The following is a 22,839-nucleotide window of genomic DNA, read 5'->3' on the forward strand; positions in this document are numbered from 1 at the left end:
CGGGATTCCGGCCCCCCAACAATTTCTCTCTGGAAGCGGCGCAAACAAGGTGTTTTGGTTGTGATTCAAGGGTAGATTGTGTCACGATCGTGAGTAGATCTGCGTGCTATAAAATTTGTGGCGTTCGTTACTTTTCTTTTTTCTAACCTGTGCGTTAGATTTTTGTGGAATGGTAGGACCAAGAGCTGTTTTTCGCATGGTCTGCCTAACATCACGGCGCTTACATTGGGATAAAAAACAACTTTCTTGTCCGCTCCGCGCCGACCGCGCGTCTTTGGCCGAATAAATCGAATATTCGAGTGACCAAATACTAGGAATTCGATTAGCGAATCGAATTATTCGGGAACTTTCTATTCGATTCGAATTGGTATATTCGAGTATTCGCACACCCCTATATTTCACATAACAACAAAGGATGTTGACAGACACAAAAATATGTTTAGGTCATATTAAACAGAACAGAGCACTAACTACTATCTCAATGTTCGTCATTTCTGTTGAGCTCTGCTTTTTCTGGAGCTTTTTATTTTTAATTCTTCGTTTATCTTGGCACATTCTTTCTGAGGGCTAGGAAGCGTAAGGACACAATGAAAGAATAAGAAGCACTTTAGGGGCAATCTGACTAGGGAAACAAGTATAATAGGGGACAGGTAAGCACGAGGGGGTAGCGGGGTGCAAGAGTGTGTGGTAGGTGGGACATGCACGGAGGTGACTGTTGGAACTGGAACAATAAGGAGAGGAGTTAAGCCTACGACTTTCTTGGGGTGTGTGGGCTTGGGATTGCACGTCAGTGCAGTAGTCTGATGCAGGTCCGGATCAGACCTTGAGGAAAATGACAAGACCGGTAAGAGGGCACGGGTCTTTTTGCACATGTGCAGGCCAAGATGGAGGTCCTGATTGGGCACTTCAAGCGGCAGCTCAACTTTAGCCGCTTTGACCTGGAGCACACGGCGGACGACGACGTGCAGCTGGAGTGCTTCTGTAACCTGAGTGCGGGCATCGAGCGCAATGACAACGGCAACCGGCTCAAACAGCTCTTGGTGTCGCGGGGCATCGTGCAGTCCGCCATCCGCTACCTGCTTGTCTATGCGCCTCCGGCCAAGTGAGACTGCCGCCTTCCCTCTACCGGTGCCGGCCGTTCATGCCATGCTGTTGCCATGGCTATACTTTGCTTCACCGTAACTTGGCAAGGAGCTAGTGCTACGACCCCTTCGAGCCAATCAGTGACGGAGGCGAAGCACGTTACAGCTTTTAAACTTTTTAGCTTTTAAGGGGTGAGACTGTCGCCTATGCAGTTGGAGAAAAGGAACTCCCCTCTTACCCAGACCTTCTTTTGTTTGTTCCAGACATTCTTCTTGTCCCTCTACAGGATTAGCCCCACTCAAAATTTTTACATAAGCGGCTTTCCTCTTTATCTCTCTCTCTTTCTTGCCCGTGATTTTGACAGCAATGCGCACAAATAGGAAGGCAGAGGATAGTCGCTTGCCTCCCTCTGACACACTGGTTGGCTCTCTTGTACTGTAGCCTTTGCCGTGTGTCGAATTACAGTGAGACGGAGTGTAGCAGCTTTACCGCGACGTGGTCAAACTCAGAGTTCAGTTATTTTACTGTCAGATATGTCATATAAATGTCTTATAATTGGTGCAAGGCTTATGTATGTTGGGGCCAATGGACCTACAGACAGCTCAAGCATATTAATAACATTTTGTTTAGTAGGCAATTTGTAATAGATAAGTTTTGCTCTGTATGCCGTGCGTTATAAACAATAAGAACAGAGCACACAAAGGACAATGAAAGAATGAAGTATGGATGCAGCACTGTGTGTGCTTGTTCCTTTCTTTCGTGGTTGCCTTTTGTGCGTGCTTTTCTCTTCGTTTGAAGGCATGTTCCTCAAACTGTGGTCATGTCTTGCTTATATGGACCCCAATAATATGGATACCCTGTAATGTGAACACCACTTTCGAGGACAAACTGGGAAAATTCGTACATTTGTGTCTCATTATCGTGGACAACTCACATTATGGACGATTTTTGGGGAAACGGAGGTGTTCATATCAACGAGACATCACTGTGTACTCTGTTCACCCCTAAGTTGAGACCGCGGTGGTTGCTACATTCCCACCGGACCAATAGCCGCCTCTTTCTCATCACCTGACCCGGCCCTCTGTGCGTGGTTATGGGCAGGAGAGTGATCATCGTGGCTAAAGAGAGACATAGGACTGGTACAACAAGGACACTGCCTCCTCTGCAGTCTCAGCTTAAGGGTGACAGAGTATAGCCCATGCTTGTCTTAAATTTGTGTTTTACATCAGTGTTTTACAAACTGCAATCCATGCCTCTCTTTCTCTCCCATTTGAGGTCACTTATCATCTGGCAAGGTAAACATTGGGAAGGCATCACTCGTTTTGCATACGAGATGATTTGATTGCAAATTCTGCGCAATTTCAACTGTCTGCTAACTGTAGAGGGTGGATTTTTCCGACAGGAGTTCGTTGCTCTCTGCCTCTGAGAACTGGAAGGAGTTCACCTCTAAGCCGGCCCTGAAGTATGTCCTGAGGATCCTGACGGGCCTCAGCAGGGGCCACGAGACCACCCAGCTTCTAGTCAGTGCCGAGTGCATCCCCATCATCCACAGGTGCTGCTGCTGCTCCCACAACTTGTTTTGAGCGCTGTTTTGTTCTGCCCCCGTCAGAGTTCAAAATGATGCACCTTTTGTATTGCACAGTTGCCTAGCTAATAGTGTTTGCGAATATTGAAATCTTCAAATTATAGTTTTGAATAACACGCTATTCGATATTCGCCTCAAGATGAACTGGGATATTAATATTTTTCAATGTGTCGATTGCGGCGGATTAGCCCTTTTGAGCGCTCTTCTTACCGATCACGGGTGCAAGAGCGAGCTCCTCGTGTGTTGCTTTTCCACAGTGCACCGGTGTTTGGTAAGACGCACGCTCAACAGAGCCAATCTGCTGCAAGCAACATTAAAAAAAGTTAAAATATTGCAGTCACATGCATAGAAGAATAGCACTTTTTCAAGGCGGGATGGTGCACGCACGCACCTGGTGTATTTAAAGATAAACGGAAACTGTGTCAATGTTGATACCTGCATTGCAGTAAAATTTGCTAAATAAAACTGTGGCTATTATTGCAAGAGTATATATACGTTAGGCCCAGATGACCAACAATTTGTACTGATCTTTTGAGATTTTTTTTCTTTTATTCCAGATTAAAGAATGGATATTTACATATAGCAAGATTAGGGATAGCGGGGCATCTCTATAGCATTAATTTTATGTCCAATCCATTGTTTCCTTGCCATCACAATCTAGGCATTGGACTTCCCGAGTTCAGATTTGAGCAAATAAACAGGGTTTCCCCAGAAATAATTTACAGGGTTTTTTTTTACCTCAAAAATAAACTATGCATCACTGAATGCTCATTCTCCGCCCAAACAAGACCCTAGTGGTCCAAACCAGATGCCGAAGTTTCATAACTAACCGTTATCTCAGTCAAAAGTTGTAGGGGGTTTGCTGAAATTTTAATGATAAAATGGCCCGTTTTCGCCTGTTTTCGGTAACTGATGTCATTGAGCTGCATGTGTTAAAGGGGCCCAGGGGTGGTCCAGCTGCGCCATTAGCGCCATTTTGATAAATTTCCGCTTGCTGTGCCTTGCTGCACCCGAAGGGAAAGATTGCGCCAAAGCGAACAAATCTGTGGACGAATCAGTTTTAGGGGCGGAGCTCTTTAGGGTCCAGCCTTGTCCGGCGTCTGTGCTCACATCGATTGCCATCCCATCAATCTGTCTTCTTAAAAAAAGAAAAAAAAGGTTTGCGCAGTCGACAGGATTTGAACCTGTGCGGAGAGACCCCAATGCATTTCTAGTCCATCGCCTTAACCACTCGGCCACGACTGCGGGACTAGTTGGGGGCTCTGAGATGTGGTAGTAACTCAAGAGCTGGGGATGTCATGGGTGAAACGTTGCATGTAGCCGCTCATTCTTTATATAGGAGAGGGCGCTACGGTCAATTGTGTATATTTTGTAATCGCGTTAAACTTTGCATGCATTGGCATGCATCTCTCGTTTATAGACGAGAGACATAGAGAGACATAGGACGCTGCAATCAAATGCTCAAATGCGTATATAACCACGTTCCATACCACACATACTCTTTCTGACATGGACCGTTGACTTAAGCGGTGGAGATGCATTTCCACAGCTTCTAGCGGATCCAAGCTGATCCGCTAGAAGAATCACTGGCTCTGCAGCTCACCGACCATAAAGCAATAATAATGAAGTTGAAACGCAACCCGGAACTCAGCACCACCTATAAGCAATAAATAAAAAATCAGCACCATCAGCACTACCTATGAACAAAATCAGTATCATCGGCACCACCAGAGCTTCGCCCCAATCAACATCATTCACCACGTGGAGATGCGGTCATTTTTGGAAGAGTTTTCGTTTTGGTCTGGCAGCTGTGGGAATCCAATGTGGTTCGACCATTACGATTCAATCCAGGTTTCTGGCTCTGTGGCATATTCCGCAGGTTTTGCACAAATTTTACCGACATTCCTAACGCAGCGCAGTTTTAACACTTATACTAGTTGCATTTTGAAGTGCACCACTAGGAAACACAAGCTTTCTTTTTTCTTTTTTTTTTTTTGTGCACATGTTTAAGGGGGGACACTGGCTAGAGGTCGAACTTCTTAACTACTCAAATGGTTGGAATGAAATTTAGAGGGGAGATTTAACGTCAGATGTAGGTGTACTCTGCAAACTTTCAGCTCTCCACGACAACTTTACATACCTGCACAAGATGATGTGTCACTCTTTGTTAAGAAATCTATGATATACAAATGAAGCTATGAAGCACCATTTTGACTGCTAAAATATAAAGTGGGGGATGTGGCACTTCAGGCTATCTAGTTTTTATAACTCAAATGTAAATATTTCAGGAAGAGTTATTACCTCAAAATATGAGATGCAAATCTGTCCTATGTCAATTTCTGAAAACTTAGTTTTTTTATCACTGAGGACTTCAACTTAAAACAAAATAAAGTAGATAGCCCGATTCCCCAGTAAATTTCAGTTCGGAAACATCTTAATTGTGGTATCGGAACACTTTCACCTTTGAACAAAAGATTCCTTCGTATGAAATTTGCAGCAAAAAGTGGAACTGAGAAAAACGCATTCAAACATTGAGCTCCTTTACTTTGTTAGTGCCTCACAATGTGTTGGAAATATTTTATATCAACGTAAATATTTGGCATATGGTTATCAAATTTGGTGTAGGGGTGTATAATTAGTTTCTAAAACTGAAAACGTCAAAATTGAAAAATGAATTTTTTCAAAAAAATAAAAAATTTAGGCCCATGTCCCCCCTTAAGAGCATAACACTGTTTTAGAGGGATGTGCTTGCACAAATTTTGCTCTAGTTAAAATTTTCCTATTTACCATATTTTCCGGTGTATAAGACACCCCCCCCCCCCCCCCCCCCACTTTTTGCAAGTTTCTAAGTAAAAATTAGTATACAGTAAAACCTCGTTATAACAAAATGGGATATAACGAACTAATGGATATAACAAAGTAATCATAATTCCCCTTGCTTGCTAATAGTGGGAAGAAATTGACATTGGCTATAACAAACTAATGGTTATAACGAAATAATTACGACCGCTCCTTCAACTTTGTTATAACGAGGTTTTACTGTATACTGTAAAATACTGGGCAAGCGCCCACTCAAAATTTAGAGATAATCGCAAAAAAATAAGGGATGGGCGCTTGTCCGGTCATCAATTTTACATACTAATGTACTGCGCGTATTTCCTCAGATCTTACCAATTTGGGTGTGGGCGCTTAATGTGGAATGGGCGGATGCGCGGTATTCTACGGTAAGACGCATCTGTGTATAAAACGCACTGCCGAAAATTTTGGAAAAAGGTGTCTTATACATCTGAAAATATGTATTTTCTGGTGTATAAGGCACACCCCCCCCCTTTTTCTAATAAAAATTAGTATATAAGACGCACCGTTAAAAATTTTGGAAAAAAAATTGTGTCGTATACACTGGAAAATATGGTAAATGCTTATTTATAGGGGTGTGCGAATATTCGAAACTTCGAATACTTCGCGAATAATGCTTGCTATTCGATTCGATTCGCTTCGCCCTTTCGCTGTTCGAACTATTCGAGTTCTTTGAATAATTCGAAAACTATGAATAATGCGGAACTCATTGATCCGTGTCAACTTGCAGTCGAGTTCTCTGTTTTGTTTTTACACTGCGCAGTATGGTTTCAAGCTTGGAAAACCTACACAACCAACATAAGTGTTTTTTTTTTTGTTTTTTTTTTTTGTACGAAGGATTGGAAAGTTATTTGCAAGGCGGTAGCGCGATCTGTCCTTTGCTTGCCGTGATGTCCGGATGGCAGAGTTGGCTAAGTGGTTGTGGCGCAAACGCTGCGATAGATAGGATGAAGGACTACGGTTTGCAACGGCACATGCATCGTCGCGACAGACCGCACGACGTTTCGGGCGTCCGCCCGAGACGTCTTGTATATGTTCCTGTCCACATTAATTTTTAATGTAGCAAAACCATATATTCGTGATTTCGTACCTACAGTGACTACAGTAGCCAAGGTGCTATGGATTCGGATATGGATTTATGGCTTACCTCGGCTATCGGTGATATCTGGCTTGTGTTATTTTCCACTTGATTTTCTGGTTCATCAGTTTGCCAGTATTCCTTTTGTTATTTATTTCTACCCGTTTTCACTGGTAAAAGTGAGACTCCCCCCCCCCCCCCCGCCAGAAAAACAACATATTCTTAATTTATTGCATCTTTGTGGCGCCCTCTATGGACAGAACTATTGCACACGGAAAGAGATGGTGCATAGTCAGTGCGGTTGCGCAGCTCGATTGTGCAATCTGAAACTCTGCTGTGGCTTGTCGACCCGCCTCCGCTTGTGTACTTCCGTTTACGTTCACGTGGTTGCGTTCACGATCGTAAAAAGAGATAGCACAAAGAAGAGACGCAATCATCGACTTTGTATTGCGGCTTGCGGACCCGCCACCGCTTGTGTACTTGCGTTTACGCTCAAGTGCCTCCTTTCGTCCGCGATGCGATCTCCGACTGCGTTGTGGCTTGCCGACCCGCCTTCACTTTTGCACTTTCATTTACGTTCTCTAACCTCACTCAAGGAATGGTGTTTTACTGACTGATCTTTTTTTCATCTGTTTTTTTTTAACAGTCACATGTGTGACATTTTTCTTATTGCAATAAAAGTAACCTTTTCATAAACGTTTGTTGAAAAAAAATTCCAGTTGTGTTTTTTATATAGCATTCTTGTTGAATTCACATCAAATAGAAAATATTTGTTTTCAAATATCTCCTTATTTGAAACTAGTATTCGTATTCGAAAATATTTGATTCGATTCGTAACCTTTATTATTCGATTCGATTCGCTTCGAAAGATTTTGATATTCGCACACCTCTACTTATTTAGGCATATTTATTAAGTATTTCCACATTTATGTAATCTTGTCTATTTTCCGGCCCTTGAGACTGTGACAGGTTCCCAATCTGGTCCCTTTGGCAAAACGTTTGGAGATGCGTATACTAGGTGGTTAAATTGGTACTCTATGTCGACTCATCAATGGTTAGTTAGCACGCTTACATCAGTCCAGTTAACCTTTGCCTATTAGCACTAGTGGAAACATAAGATCTTCACAGCAATATGACTATAGTTGGTGACAGGTAAAGACTTCAGTGGAAGCTCCTCCCACCCTTTCCACTTTAGCAGAGCAAACTTTAGAGAGGAGGTCACCTCCTCTTCAGCGCTCGTTCTGCTCAAGCGGAAAGGGGTGGGAGGAGCTTCCGCTGAAGCCTTAACCTGTCACCAACTACAGTACGGTATAATTGCTGACTGAGTTTTTAATGGGCATTCCGCAAGTGATCACACGGATGCATGCCAGCATCACTAATAGGGAACTGCACTGAATTGTTTCAAACTTCCGTGTGTGCTGCTCCAAAGCTACTCCAAAAAGCAATTTTTTCTAATAAAAAAGTGCTTCATAACAAGATTTTCTCTGCTCCAAAAATTGCTCCAAACTCAAAACTGGCTGGACCACCCTGTAAGAGGCCTATCGGCCACCATTTTTCCTTTGAAAATTTCCGAAAATCAGTTATAACTTTTGAGTAAGATGACGGTTAGTCTTGAAACTTTGGCGTCTGGTTCGAACAAGTTAGGGCTACATTTGCACAAAGAAAAAAAAAAAAAAAACTGACACCCTGTAGTGGGATTGGAATTAGCTTAGAAATGGGCAAGTGGAAGCTTGGGAACAACTTTCATGAACTCGGCTGGGTTTTCGTTTAAGCATGATGCAACAGTAATGAAAGGCTCGGAGAAACTAGTCGATATTTGATTCAAAAATATTCGGACAAAACCTCCGTTCACTTCGAATTCGCTTCAATCTTGAAATCCACTATTCTTACATGACAACTCACCAAATAATCTGTGATATTCTGTGGTCCCCAGACAGAGCCACATTTGCGTTCTTTTTTGTGCACTCTGAGTTTGGAAGCAAAGTCGAATGCTCAGAGTGCTGCTGCTAGCTGAGAATGGGTCTCAATCCAGCGCAAAGGCCTTGGCATTTGAAAATCTACTTATGTCCAGCATTGTTCTCTAAGTTATCACATGATGTGGCCTGCCGGAGTAACTCCGACCTGCTCGAGTAAGATTCGAAACGCAGCCAATCAATGATGATCCCCAGTCTATCCGGCTGGTTGTCGCGCATGCAGATTGGGGCGAAAATGCTAGAAGTCACATACTCCGTTTCACTTTAAATAAACCCTAAGTTGTAGGAAGTTTGAAATTGGACAAGTGTGCCAAGTATTCTGTTTCTAGAATCCTTTGTGGCACGGGGGAGCAAAGGGATGCTCTTCGTTGCTCGTTGTGCTGCCTCTAGTTGCTTTGGCGCGCGAGTTGTTGAGATGCGCTTGGTGGCATCTGTTGGGATGCAGGCTGGAGCAGGTGTCGAGCGACGAGCACGTGGGCTCTTTGGCGGAGAACCTGATGGAGGCACTCAAGGAGAACCCCAACGTGGCCCAGAAGATCGAGGAGGTGCGCAAGCAGACCCGGGACGAGAAGAAGCGCCTCGCCATGGCTATGCGGGAGAAGCAGCTCGGCGAACTGGGGATGCGCACCAACGAGAAAGGACAGGTGCTCTTCCCCTCTTCCTTTCGTTCCCTCGGCCTGGCAGCCGCTGTTCTACTCTGCAATTTTGGCGCTCAAATTTGGGGGCTGCGTAAGATCGCAACTGGAAGAAGAGTAAGAGCGCGGGCCAGCCGGTCAAACGGGGTAATGGTTCAGCACTTTTTCTGGGGATACTAAGTCGTTCACATGAAGTCGCGTTGCGTTATCACTCGCCTACTCGAAAGAAATATTTCTGGGGGGATAAAGAGACGAAGGAAGGCGTACATGGCAGTATTCACTGTACAAGCATCACATTCTAAAGCGTGCGGTATCATAGGTGGGTCAACGGTCAAATGGTGCACAGGTTACCATCGTCGCTAACTCAGTCATCTCTGAACACATCCGCCATGAACCCTGGCAAGTTTCTCGGTCTCGTTTTTCACAGTAAGGCAGCTATGCCTTGAATTTTCACCGGGTGAAATGCTCCACTTAAATGCGCATTCGGTGAAAGTTTTATAACCTTTTGTGTGCAGGCGGCGATTTTTTCGGCTAGTGTTGCGGCGTTGGGATCCACTGTAAAAACCCTATAGTGATCCCTCGTTATAACGAAGTGAACGGGACGGCCAAGAAATTCGATATAATGGTAATTTGATAAAAGCAATAGAGCAAAAAAAAAAGAAAACAGTGCCAGCAGCCTTGAAGGTGGACAAGAACATTGTGGAACACTCTGACCGTATATTTAATCAAATTAAATTTTATGCGGGCATAAGTTCTCCTTGAACTTATGCCCGCAAGAACACTGTCACCGCTGCTGCACTCCACTTTGTTTCGAAGCAGCCGTAGGATGTTTTGCGTCTCCACAGTCATCGGCGTTTCCCGAGGTGCCTCTCGCACGTCGCTTCATGTTTACCCTGGCCGCACGCAAGGTCTATGATCGCAGCATCTGTGACCAGAGCAACAACAGGAATGTTCGCATTGACAAGCACGATTGAATCCTCGGTGGCTTTGCCAACATGTTTTCACACACTCCTGTAGAGATTGTTGCAGCTATGGAAATCGTGTGCCGGCTCTACAAGCACGCTCGCGAGAGAAAATCTGGCGTGCACGAAGCAGTAGGTTATCTTTCATCTTCAGGTTGTGGGAGCGCTTTCTCCGGCATGAGAAATTTCTCAACCCCATCCGGTATGCCTTGCTTGTTCTGCAAAGTGGTGGAATGTCGAGCAGTCGATGCCGGATTGTCAAACTTTTTGGCGATTTCGGACTTGGGCCGGCCACTTTTTTCAACCTCGCATATCTACCGTAAAATACTAGGAAAGTGCCCACTCAAACTTTAGAGATACCGTATTTACCCGAAAATAGGTCGACCACGCAAAATAGGTCGACCCCTATTTATTGAGCCCACCGTGAATAAAAAAAAATAATTCAAATATAGGTTGACCTTTCTTTTTTTTTTTTTTTTTAAGGAACAGGCGAAAGTTAGGGCAACAGAAACAAACCTTTATTTACAGCACTCTCAGCTAAATCTAAATCACAGGGCGATGTCAAAAAAGCTTCGTCAGCTTGGTAGACATCCTCGCAAATCGGCAACAATACCTCACTGACACCGTTGTAAAATGGATGACGACAAGAAGAAACGAAAGAAGGTGGAGACGGGCGAGCGACCAAAGATCAAACACAAAGACACGAGCAACGCTGCGAGCCCCGTGAGTAACACGCGACCCCCGGAAGAAAGCAAAATAAAATAGCTCCTTTCTTTTTTTTTTTTTTTTTTGCGGGTTTGCGAGGGAGGGAGGAATGGAGCGCATAGGAGGGCAAAGTACAAAGTGCATGGCGCATCGCGTTCCTCTCCCTCCCCTTCCCCCTTGCCCAGCGAGGGGAACCCTACAGGCTGATGGCGAAACTCGACGCCCGAGAAATGTGCGCGAGGAGGGCTGTCGGCTGCTGCTGTTCGGTTGTTTTTGTGCATCAAAAGCTTTTTGAAACAAGAAGCCGCGAGGCTCTACCGCGACGCGGGCTAGGTGATAGATAGCTCCATACCCTCGGTAGGGTTTCAAATTTTGGTTGCGAATTAGGTCAAAATTCTTTGGTCACGATTATAGGTCGATCCTTAATTTTTAACAACATTTCCGAAAAAAAAAAGGTCGACCTATATTCAAATAAATACGGTAATTGCGAAAAAATGGGGGATGGGTGCTTGTCCGGTCAATCAATTTTACGTATAAATCTACTGTGCATATTCTCTCAGATCTTGCAAATTTGGGTATGGGCGCTCAATGTGGAATGGGCAGATACGCGATATTCTACGGTAAGCAACCTTTGGTAAACACTCCCAGGGGGGATTGGTGGCCGAGTGGGCTAGCGTACACCAGCTCGGAGCTTGGGAGCGAAAGCTCGCGCTGCAGAACTCGGTGATCCTTGGTTCAATCCCCACCCTTGCTCGTTTTGATCTGGATGAGCATCGTATTGGCGCGCGGTTGTGTATCACTACTGCGTGATGCATGTTAAAAACCCCAGGCTAGCGGTTGTACTGTACTAGCTAAATTGCTCATCTACAGCTGGGAGACTCGTTGCCCGTCGAGGCAGACCAAGTTCTAGGCTGTATAAACATAAACCCAACCTAATTTTTTTTTTAACACTCCCAATCTCCCATATGACACACGTGTTCGTGTAGTACGCTGCAGGTGAGCACGTCGGGGGCTCTTAAAGGGATAGTCTCCTCTGTGCTCCATCTCCCCCTTGACCCGATTCTGACAGGAGTCTGGCAGCGTCGGTCGCGGCCACCATAAGTACCTTCAGAACGTTGACACTGTTCCTGGTGCTCCCTGCTTACGTCTCCGCTTCGGTGCATCGGCATCGGAAGCGGTGCTTTGCCAGCTCTGTGTGCTCTGCCCTTCATCATCCATTTACTCCGTTTTCTCAGTTTGCCGTTAGCATTACTGGAGAAGGGGGAGGAAACGTGAGGGTCTGCTTGCTTCCGTGTAGGCTTCCATGCTATCGGCACCGTGGCCTTTGTAACAAGCATGGTCGGCCGCCGATAAACTTAGAATAATCTGGTTAAAAATGCGTCCATTTTGGTCAGGACCACGTTGAACTTCGGTAAAAGCAATAGTTCTAAAAAAGCGGTTTCGTTATAACGGGGGATTACTGTGTACCTTTTTACAGCTGGCTCAAAGAACCACAGAATTGCATTGGGAACACATACGAAAGTGATGTCACCGGTCGTTGCCTGCTACGTCCAGGACGCTTGCACTGACTGCAGGGGCCGCAGTGCAAATGATGTCGTCTCTTGCCCCCCCCTATGCAGGTCACGGCCAAGAGCTCAATCCTTCAGCAGATGGAGGACCTGGGGGAGGAGGCCGGCCTGGTGTGCATCATCTGCCGGGAGGGCTACAAGTTCCAGCCGGCCAAGGTGCTGGGCATATACACCTTCACCAAGCGCTGCCACCTGGACGACTTTGAGGCCAAGCCACGCAAGAGCCCCGGCTACACCACCGTCACGCACTTCAACGTTGTGCACGTAGACTGCCACATGGCTGCCGTCAGGTGAGCGGTCGGACCAGCCGTCTGGCAAAAACAGTAGAACCGACCGACGTTTTACAGCGGAGCCGTTAAAGGAGCTGTGCAACGATATTCAATTGGAATGTTTTTCTCTCTACACGAGCTTACTGGCACACCTGGGACTCAAGGATACTCACACGCAACGCCATTGGCCAAGAAACTCCTTTGTTGCGGTGTAATTTCAAGGACAAAAGCGATCATTTTCATTCAATCTCTCCTTTGCAAAATTTGATGACGTAACTCGGGGATCGCAGTACACCCAAGTGACGATATTTGAATGAGGTTCATAGATTGGACCCGAGCATTGCGTGGGCACTCGACTTGGGCTCGTGACAATTGCTAGCTCGAGAAGCATTCGGGTAGTGACCCGTGTCCAATCGCTGCAGCGACGACAACAGCCGAGCCATAGCAATGTCTGGAACTCAGCGCGTGTCCTGCGCTTTGCCAACCCCAGCGCGTGGCTGTGATCAACACTGGCGGCATATAATCGGCTCCAGATCACGTGGCCGCTTGTTCTGGCTGCGAGTTGAGGGGGTGAACGCTGCTCGTCTTTCTTTAATTTTTTTTCTGGGACTTCTATTGCGTGGGGTGAAAAACGAACGCGTGTTTCATAGGTCATTAACGTTAGGCATCCGTTTTAAGCGGTATTTGTGCACAGTACAAAAATTGTTGCACAGCTCCTTTAAGGTCTACCGAAATATCCCGAGTAATCACCCATTCCCGAGTCATCGCCCACCCCATTTTTTGGGCCAATATTGATTTCCAAAAAGCACAGAGTCATTGCCCACCCCTTAAGTACCCCAACGGGGACTCCGCGATCCTGAACACTCATCCTACCCAAATGACGTGCCCACAGACCTTACAGTTGGAGGACGTCCGTAACAAAGTAAAATGAAGGAGGGAAAGACACTTCTTCGTGTTTACGCATTTCCTCCGTGAGCGACCCCGAAGTGGTAGTGTATCCATGCGAAAAGAAAACGATGGAGATAACAAAATAAAAGTTTGTTTTGCGTGCAAAAAAACTGACCCGACAAAACAAAAATTAAAAAAAAAAATCTGAAAGATAACACAAGCAGTAACAGAGTCAGGGATCACGTGGTAAGCAAACGCCCCACATCCTGGCGTGGAGTGTAAGGTCAAAGTCTCTCTCTGCCGAAGTAAGATCGCTGCGAACCCTCTCCTCCTCGCTCATCGCGACCGTGGTAGTGCAATGTTTTAGACAATGCCAACGGGCAAATAGAGCTTTGCTGGAATGCCCTAGCTCTACACAGACGTTTGTAGAGCATCCCAAACCCCCATTGATAGCACGCCGTGCACGGATGCATGCATGTACGCACCAAACAAGAAAGTTGCTCAAGAGCTTGCGATTGACAAGGCGCCTGACTTGGCCCGATGCCAAAGTATTCGCCAACGCGGTCGCCGACTTTTCTGCTTTCCCAGGATCGCTCTTCGTCACTTCTTCGGTCCGCTCGCTCGTTGCGCTTGTTTGGTTTTTCTATTTTCTTGTGGACTTTTCTTTGAGCAGTGTGCTTTGATGGGCTAGTTGGTTCATGACTAAATGGAACAGCACGGAACATAGGACGGAAGGAACAGGACAACACGAGCGCTGACTTACAGCTGACTGTTTAATGAGAAGCGAAGGAAGAAGAAGAAAAAGAAGCGAAGGAAGAAGAAGAAATAAACTGAAAATAAGGATTTCCCTCATCTTTTAGTTATTTCCTTTGCAAGTATTTTGTATTAATCCTTATTTTCAGTTTATTTCTTCTTCCTTCGCTTCTTATTTCTTCTTCTTTCTTCGCTTCTCATTAAACAGTCAGTTGTAAGTCAGCGCTCGTGTTGTCCTGTTCCTTCTGTCCTATGTTCCGCGCTGTTCCATTTAGACTTTTCTTTCTTTTTTTTTTTTTTTACTAACTCGGAGAACATAGGGGTGACATGCTTTCACGGAAAAAACGTTTGCGCTGTGTGCAGATTGGCACTGTTCCTAGCGCGTATGCAAGCAACGAACTTCGCGATAGTAAAGTATACTTTCGTGAGCATTTTTTCTATATAACAATAAAACTGAATTGAGTTTTGAGTTTAATGTATCTCTTGTGCAGCAGCGCTAGATACGCAGAGAAAAATGGGCAGTTTTTTCTGCTTTTTTCAACTTGCTGTACTCACTCGCCGTGACATGGCCCACCCCACTTTTTTTTATGGATTTCAGGCGGTGGGGGGGGGCGGGCGATGACTCGGAATATTATGGTAGTTTCCCTAGGATCATGTCCGCCAGCAAACAAATGTCGCCACAATACTCTGGGCAGCTACCACCATCTATAGAAGACGGCGGCAACCAGACAATTGGCTTGCCGGTTGTCTGGTTGCCGCCATCGCTCATAGATGGCGGCAACCTTTCCAGCCTTTCCACTCCGGTTTTCACCAGAGTGGAAAGGCTGAATTTCTCTTGGCGACAATCAAGAAGTCTTTTTAGACGTCGTCCTTGAGGTCATCCTAGACGTCGTGCTTGAGGTCGTCTGAGAGATTGTCCTCAAGGTCATCCTAAAAGTCATCCTGTAGGTTGTCCTAGACGTCGTCTTCGAGGTTGTCCTCAAGGTCGTCCTAGAAGTTGTCCTTGAGGTCGTCCTAGACGTTGTACTTGAGGTTGCCCTCGAGGTTGTTTTAGATGTCGTCCTTGAGGTTCTTCTTGATGTCCTCTAGACATCGTCCTCTAGGCATCGTCCTTGAGGTCGTCCGAGAAGTCGTCCTTGAGATTGTCCTAAACGTCGTCCTCTAGGAATCGTCCTAGACGTCGTCAAGATAACAGCTTCGCTAGTCTTCCTTTTTCACCAAAAAGGAAAGGCTGAAAGTTGTTTTTTTTTTTTTTTGAGTCCTAGATGGAAACGGAACTCAAGGTCTATTCCTGCTGCAACTGCTGTCGAGATTCCTTGTGGTACTGCCGGGACTCGGTTATGGTTAATGGTGCAGAAATTGTGAGGACTACCAAGAGACGAGGGGCACCGACGGGCAGCACAGTCCATCTGTTGGTGACTTCCGTACCGATGGTTATGCTTGTGGCATATTTGGGTGGTGGCGTATTTCCTCTGACCTTGATTCTGTAGAACGCTTCCTCCTCGCCCCGAGATATCGTTATAACGAGAGATTACTGTACCACACTACGGCAGAGGCACACAGTGCTCTCTCTCCCCCTGTCGTTTCTCACACATACACGTCAATTGTGGCAAGGCTCTTTTTTGCTCTTCACCCCCTGTAGGCATAGGTGGCCGCTGTTCCCAGAAACCCACATGATCACAGGGAAAGCGCTATCTACCTCCCCACTGTTCATGCTACACTCATGTACCCTCAACGCTCCCCCTTCCTCTCTCCCTCCCCCCCCCCCTGCCCCTCTGGCGAAATATCCACATGGCCGCGTTCTCCTGTGCTCTCCGGTCCTCTATCGAGCAGCTCGCCTACATATTTTCGCTTTTTCCACTGCAGCCGCGGTAAGGGGGCCCCTCGCTCACTTTCTAACACAGATCGCCAAACCACACAAGCGCCACACTGCGTCCAAGAGACAGGCATGGCGGGCGCGCCGCGTTGAACGCAATAGACAAAGGTCTGCAACAACACGAGACATACAAAGAACGCTGGACCCCGACTTCCACGCTTGATATGGCCTTTTTACAATGCAGCTGCGACCGAATAATATCAAGCGAAGAGCAAGCTGCGCCACTGGCACCTTACTGAGCCAACAAGTTGTTGCTTCCTTCCCTTCTCTCCTAGGCATGCCAGGGGTCGTGACGAGTGGGAGAGTGCGGCCCTGCAGAACGCCAACACCAAGTGCAATGGTCTGCTGCCTCTGTGGGGGCCACAGGTGCCAGAGTCTGCCTTCGCCAGCTGTCTGGCCAGGTGAGTGATGAGTGCGATACCCACAAAACTGGAATTCCGCACTGCGAGCATGAGGGGTGTTCATGCAGTCTTGTAAACGGGGTTGCAGACATGCATTTTGGAGAGAGGATTACACGTACCATTTTAACTGTCGTCCTGTTAAGCGAGGGAATAGCCTGGTCACCCAAAAAAAAGTATACTGGAAGCCTCAAACAGGTGACTGGCATTTCACTGAGACTTCCCTTGGCAAGCTAAAGGTGACACAGAGTGGATGACAGCGACCATAGATGTGATGTTTATAACAAACTGCTATCAGGGGTGGTCCAGCTGCGCCAATTGCGCCATTTTGATAAATTCTCCTTTACCTGCGCCTTGCTGCGCCTAAAGACAGAAATTGCGCCAAACTGCGCCAAACTGCGCCAAACCTCGCCAAACTGCGCCAAAAAGGGCCAGTCGGTCCGTGAACGAATCCTTTTTTTGGAAGAATGGCGTTTTCGGCTGGCAACCCGGGGGAGTTTTATTTTCTAGGCTAGGTGGTGCTAGAGCACTATAGAGCTATATAGTGCTCTAGGTGGTGCAAGCAGGTGCAAGCTGCCGCCCGATATAAAGGTAGAGCCGTTACCATAGCCATTACAATCCAATTCAGGTTTCCGGCCCAGTGGCATTATTGCGCATTATTGTTTTGTTGCGACCGTTTTGATATGCGGCGTTGTGGCTGTTCATTTCTGCATCGCCACTACTAATCCTCTTAAAGAGGAGCCAACGTGAGTAGTTTTTTTTTTTTCTGCATGCGCGTTTTAAGTTACAGACCCCATAGTAGAAATTTGCTTGGACGCTCGTTCACCGGCAGACCAGCGGCATCAATACCGAACGTGGTACTCTTTTCGATCGCGTGGTCGTTGCTTGATTTCCTTGTTGCGAATTGTTGCGTGTTCCTTTTCATGTCAAATGCCGTAAACGATTGGTCACCCCTTGGTTGTCATACTGTCGCACTGCGTGCGAACTCAGAATAGAGCTTACAAACATGTTTAATAAATCGCTATAGTTTCGGACTTTCGGCAGCCGTAATATATATATATAATATTAAAGACATGGCACAGAACTGCTCTATGTTCATGCTGCTCCAAAATGTTTAGTTTTCCTGATACCAAGGTGCTCCAAAACGAGCTTTTCCCTGCTCCAAAAGGGGAGTTTATGTGATACGAATTGCTCCAAAATTGGGTTTTTCTTGCTCCAGAAATTGCTCCAAAACCTAAAATGGCTGGACCACCACTGTGCTATGTATCTGAAATTGTCGAATTTCAAGTAACAGTTACCATGAATTAAACTCGTTTACTTCCATCAGAAGCTGGTGAAGCTGGAATTAAGATACACATCTTAATTACTGCGCTGTGCTTGCATCAATGGTTTTAATTGCAATTACAACAAATACTGCAGTATGTTTCAACATAGATGCCAGCAAAGCACAAATGCAAGCTCTGCATCTTGTGCATGTCTACAGTACAAGAATCGTTGACTCAAATCACACTTGCACTGGGTGTGTGCTTAGTGGAAATGTCATTTAAGCTAATGATTCTTATATTGAACAGTGAAATAGGTTTCTTAAAAGCATGTTCCTAAGAACACATCTCCTCTTCTTTTTAATTAGCTTTTTTTTTTCTGGTTTCTTTGATTTGTGTGGAAGTGGTGGCCTTCCTTTCATTGTGATGTTTTCAACCCCCCGTTTCAGGCACAACACGTACATCCAGGACTGCACGGGTCATCTGGATGTGGGCTATGTTTCCACCCTGCACGACCTGAAGCTGCTGATCTCCCGCTTTGCTCAGGAGCGCTCCTTTAGCGAAGACAGCGGGGGAGGAGGCCCCCAGAGCAACATGCACCTCATCCCTTACATCCTTCACATGGTCGTCTACGTCATCAACACGTAAGTGCTCGGCCCCTTTTTTCTCTGTGCGGTGGCCGCCAGACAGACTGGTGCAACAGCTAGGATAGCACCTCTACCCACCACCTTGGTTATTGGTAAAATATTGAAACGTCCACTTAACTATTTTAATCAGTTGCTAATAAAAGCTGCCTGACAAAATTCAAGCGTTGTTATGATGCAGCTTTTCCCCTCCGGGAAAGTAAAGAAAGACCTAGAAGGTAGTGTTGTGCGAATATTCGAATTTTCGAATAGTAGTTTCGGATAGTACTCTATTCGATATTCGCTTTGAGAGCAGTTGTAATATTCGTGCTTTTCGAAGTGTTCGCAAAGTCGCGGTCGTTAGTTTTTTTACTGTCTAAAGACCAGAAAAAAACGATATCTAAGATCAAGAATATACTCACACGTTCGGCAAAACGGTATAAATACTATGGTGGGAACTTTGAAATATATTCATCGTAATTATTTCATCAACTTTTTTAATAACGGGCAAAAGAAACCGAGCAACGAACTCCAGAGACGCCGGCGCCGTCTTCGCCAATCTTGGCGCCCTCGTCTTTCTCTCACCACCGCCACGTCCAGATATAAATTTAGAAAAACAAGTTTAGGATAAAAATAAACACCTTGAGAAATTTCTCATAGCATGCATAATTGCTCAGAAACTTTTATTTCCGATAAAACTCATAAACACGGTTTCAAAACATTTAAATTATAATATTTCGAAGCAATATTATATTATTACAGCAACAAGGTGAGTGGATGACATCGACATCGTCAAAATGATGGCAGCTAAGTCGGTTGGCAAGATGGACTAACGACAGCGTGAGAAGTCCAGTTTGGAAGTATTTCTGTAAACTTCCTTCTAAAAATGGCAAGGTTTCTTGAACGGTAAGTATTCGATATTCGATTCGAAAATATTCGACCAAAATCACTATTCGCTTCGAATTCGATTCAAACTCAAAATCCACTATTCGCACAACCCTACTAGAAAGATTAGAAAACCGTGGACAACTGGCGAACTGTGTAAAAGAATCGGGGGAAAAATCTGCAAGTATCATGCTTTTGAGTTCACAAAATTTAGAAACAAATTGAACTCTGACTTGAAAAAAAGCGAAGTGTGAATATTATCAAAATAAATTTTTGCATATTCATAACAACCACAAAAAAGTATTGGACATGATTAACTATCTAACGAGCAGCGTGAATGAAATCTTAATAAATAACATGCCTTATTTACTTGCATAGTGAAGACCCTTTTTTTCCCGAAAAATTTACACATATTTGGAGGCAAGGTACTGTGGCACGTCTCCACCGATGGAGGCGCCCCACGGCTGGGTGGGTGCGCGCCACAGTGACCATGTTTTGAAAATTGCGAATCTTTTTAGGGCGTTCCTTTTGCCAAAGGAAAAGCACCCTATGAAGCTCACTCAGCACGGAGAGCAACGCAACCATTCTTAGGCCTAACCACTTTTACGATTTTACTGCCGGAAAGCGGACCACAGACGACGGCGTGCCATACTTTATAAACTGCATTTGTTTCTTTTCGGATCTAAAGTACTGAACAAAAACTACTTTTATAAATAATTGAAACTGTTTGCACCACTTATATTTTGTATTTCGACTAAAAAGAAGCTTCTAGGGGCTCTGACCAGTAGTAAGCCCGGGACCTAAGATGTCACATATCGCATGCTTTCAGCACCGCGGGTCGCCCCCGTAGGTAGAGGAGGTTTCCACGTCGTCCGGTAAAAATATGATGCACTGATATTTAGTTACTCTCTCCGTGCCCGCTGGCTTGCCCAAACCTAAATCTATTGTTACCCTGCAAGTTATGTTTCCAAAGCTGTATACTCGCACCGGTTCCTCTCGCAACACCAACCTCATCGCAACTTCGTGAATAAATTGTCTGTCCATGGGAGGAAGTCAAGAACTGTTTCTGACTTTTCAGGACAAGATGTGTGGCCAGGGAAGAGAAAAACCTGTCCAACTTTCTCGAGATGTCACCGGAGCGGCAAATTGAAAACTGCTTCGAGGTAAGGCCATCTCTGGATCCTCCATCCGAGACACGAGCAAGGTATAGCACTGCTTCGTTTGTGAGACAAATATGGAGAAGATTAGGGCAGAGCAGAGAGTTTTCACTTACCCATACAGGTGTGGTCAGGATGGTTTTAACTCCAAAAAGGTGAACTGACTGAACTGAGAGGTTCTACTGCACTAAGGATATTATTGAACACTTGAAGAATATAAGCATGTCTTGATCATATCTTATAAACTCGGAGACACACAGAATATGTTGCAAATGTGCCTGGCACGCACTATTTCTGTGTTGTAACATGGTGTCATAACGTCACACCCGAACCTGATGTCAAGTTACATAATGTCTGGGTGTCATGATGTCTGGGTGTAAGATCATGTGTAGGTACACATGATCATGTAAGATCATGTGTAGGTTGAGTGTAACGTGCCGCTTTTCCCATGAAACCCAGCCCTACAACAGATTCTGCGTTAAAAGCTCGTTGGCTCGTTTGAATAATCAGTTTGTCTGATTGTAGAGCGAGGGCCCCTGCTACTGGGCCACCATGGCACTGGCAGTGTGGTCCCCTGCCAAGTGGCGCTCCCGGCGGGTGTCCCTGGTGCGCCGCATGCTGGTGCTGGCGCATGCACGGCACCTGAGCCCCCAGGGCTGCTCCGCCCTGGCCGACCAGGAGCCCAAGGAGTTTGCAGTGTACAAGCCCTACCTCCTGTACCTGGCCATGGTGGACGGCCTGTACACCATCATGTTCAAGGCAGGTGGCACCGGGTATCCGGTGATACCGAAAGTGCCGGATATTCCGACTAACCCAAGTATCGCCCTTGATTGATCATGCCGCGAGTGCTTCTACTGGTTGCCGGCAAGGCCTCGCTATTTCTGGCTCATGGTGCGTCCGAAATGGACGCACCATGAGCGCACTGCAAGTGATGCATCACTGTTTGCGAAAGCACACCTATTGATCTGTTGTGGCCACTGGCAGCACTAAGGCACTCTGTCATTTTCGGCTTGAGCGTCATGCACCACCTTGACGGTACTTGTATAGCTACCATATAGAATTTCATCCAGCACTTTAATGACGCCTGCTATTGAACGGCCAGAATTCCTTTGACAGCAGTTTCCTTCAACTGTGCCTTCACTGTTCGCTCTTCCAATGATTTTCTTTTAATGTCGAAATTTTGTTGCAATCAAACAAGAATGAAAAAAGACGTTCACAATCTCCCGTAATGCCGTATTAGAGCGTAGCTTTTGAGGAAGAAGAGGAGGGAAGGGTACTGAGGGGAGAAGGTGGAAAGTCCCCCACTACTGACATGGATGTGGATCAACGTGTGCTTAACATAAGTCACAGCAAATGCGCATCTTTGGTGAGAGCATCGCGTGTAAATTTGACGGGAATTTAGCAGGGCAATTTTTTCCCCTAACCTTAGCGGGGAACTTTTTCCGCTAAATGTAGCGGGGAATTTTTTCCGCTAGATTTAGCGGGGAATTTTCCACTAGTGACGTCACTGATCACATCATCAGTGACGTCACATGTGACGTCACCAGTGATGTCACCAGTGGCGTTACGCGTCCCATAATGCACTGCGCGGTTACGCCGACGGCGACACCGCTCAAGCCAGACACGGGCGCCTGAGAGCTGCGCTCTAAAACGATAAACTAGTGTTCCTTGAAGAAAGGAAGGTTTCTGGATTCTTGAGCACTCATTTTATAGAAACTATTTTGTGTTTCCTAAGAAACAGAACTTCAAAAAACTAAACATTCTTAAAAAAAAAAAAAAAAAAACACTGGATGAGGTTTTTTTTTTCTTTTTGATAAACTAAAGTAAAATTGTATCGCCTCATATTTTTAGCTTTTAAAATTTTTTAGAGAATGTGTGAGCACCTTTAGCACTTCCTTTAGTAATTTCTTTAAGAAAAAAAACCCGTGAGCTGTCATTCTTTCGTGTGGTTAATAGTAACACGAAGGATACCACAGTTGGGCAGTTTTGTTGACGCCAGGCGAATCTTTGTTTGCAGAAGGTGTCGTGCACGAACGAGGACGGCTGGTCTGTTGCCCTGGCCGAGTACATCCGCCACAGCGATCAGCCCATGCTGGAGTTGGGAGACAAGCTGCTCAGGAACTTCGAGGAGCAACTGCTGCCGTGCCAGTCGTTCGCAGAGTATTGCGATGTCATGGGTGGGTGTCTTGATCTTTTTGTGGACAATCGCTTGTTCGGATGGATGCATGGTATTAGCTGCACCCGCTGTAATGGGTAGTAGTTTGTGCCACCTAGCCTAAAAGC

General features: G+C 45.7%; 1 protein-coding gene across 2 annotated transcripts in view; it reads left to right on the forward strand.

Moving 5' to 3' along the window:
* The window catches only part of LOC121834581 (E3 ubiquitin-protein ligase UBR4-like), a 66,670-nt gene that overhangs the window by 42,998 nt on the left and 833 nt on the right, over window positions 1–22,839 (forward strand). For both annotated transcript variants that reach the window (XM_042288308.1, XM_042288309.1), the window contains exons 20-28: window positions 879–1,102; window positions 2,486–2,635; window positions 9,021–9,219; window positions 12,497–12,735; window positions 16,507–16,632; window positions 18,341–18,535; window positions 20,478–20,562; window positions 21,082–21,315; window positions 22,574–22,733. In XM_042288308.1, the coding sequence (XP_042144242.1) occupies window positions 879–1,102; window positions 2,486–2,635; window positions 9,021–9,219; window positions 12,497–12,735; window positions 16,507–16,632; window positions 18,341–18,535; window positions 20,478–20,562; window positions 21,082–21,315; window positions 22,574–22,733 (1,612 nt within the window). The remainder of the gene's footprint in view (window positions 1–878; window positions 1,103–2,485; window positions 2,636–9,020; window positions 9,220–12,496; window positions 12,736–16,506; window positions 16,633–18,340; window positions 18,536–20,477; window positions 20,563–21,081; window positions 21,316–22,573; window positions 22,734–22,839) is intronic.

The sequence above is a fragment of the Ixodes scapularis genome, unplaced genomic scaffold (assembly GCF_016920785.2).
Source record: "Ixodes scapularis isolate PalLabHiFi unplaced genomic scaffold, ASM1692078v2 ptg001708l_1___fragment_2___debris__unscaffolded, whole genome shotgun sequence".
Classification (NCBI taxonomy): domain Eukaryota; kingdom Metazoa; phylum Arthropoda; class Arachnida; order Ixodida; family Ixodidae; genus Ixodes; species Ixodes scapularis.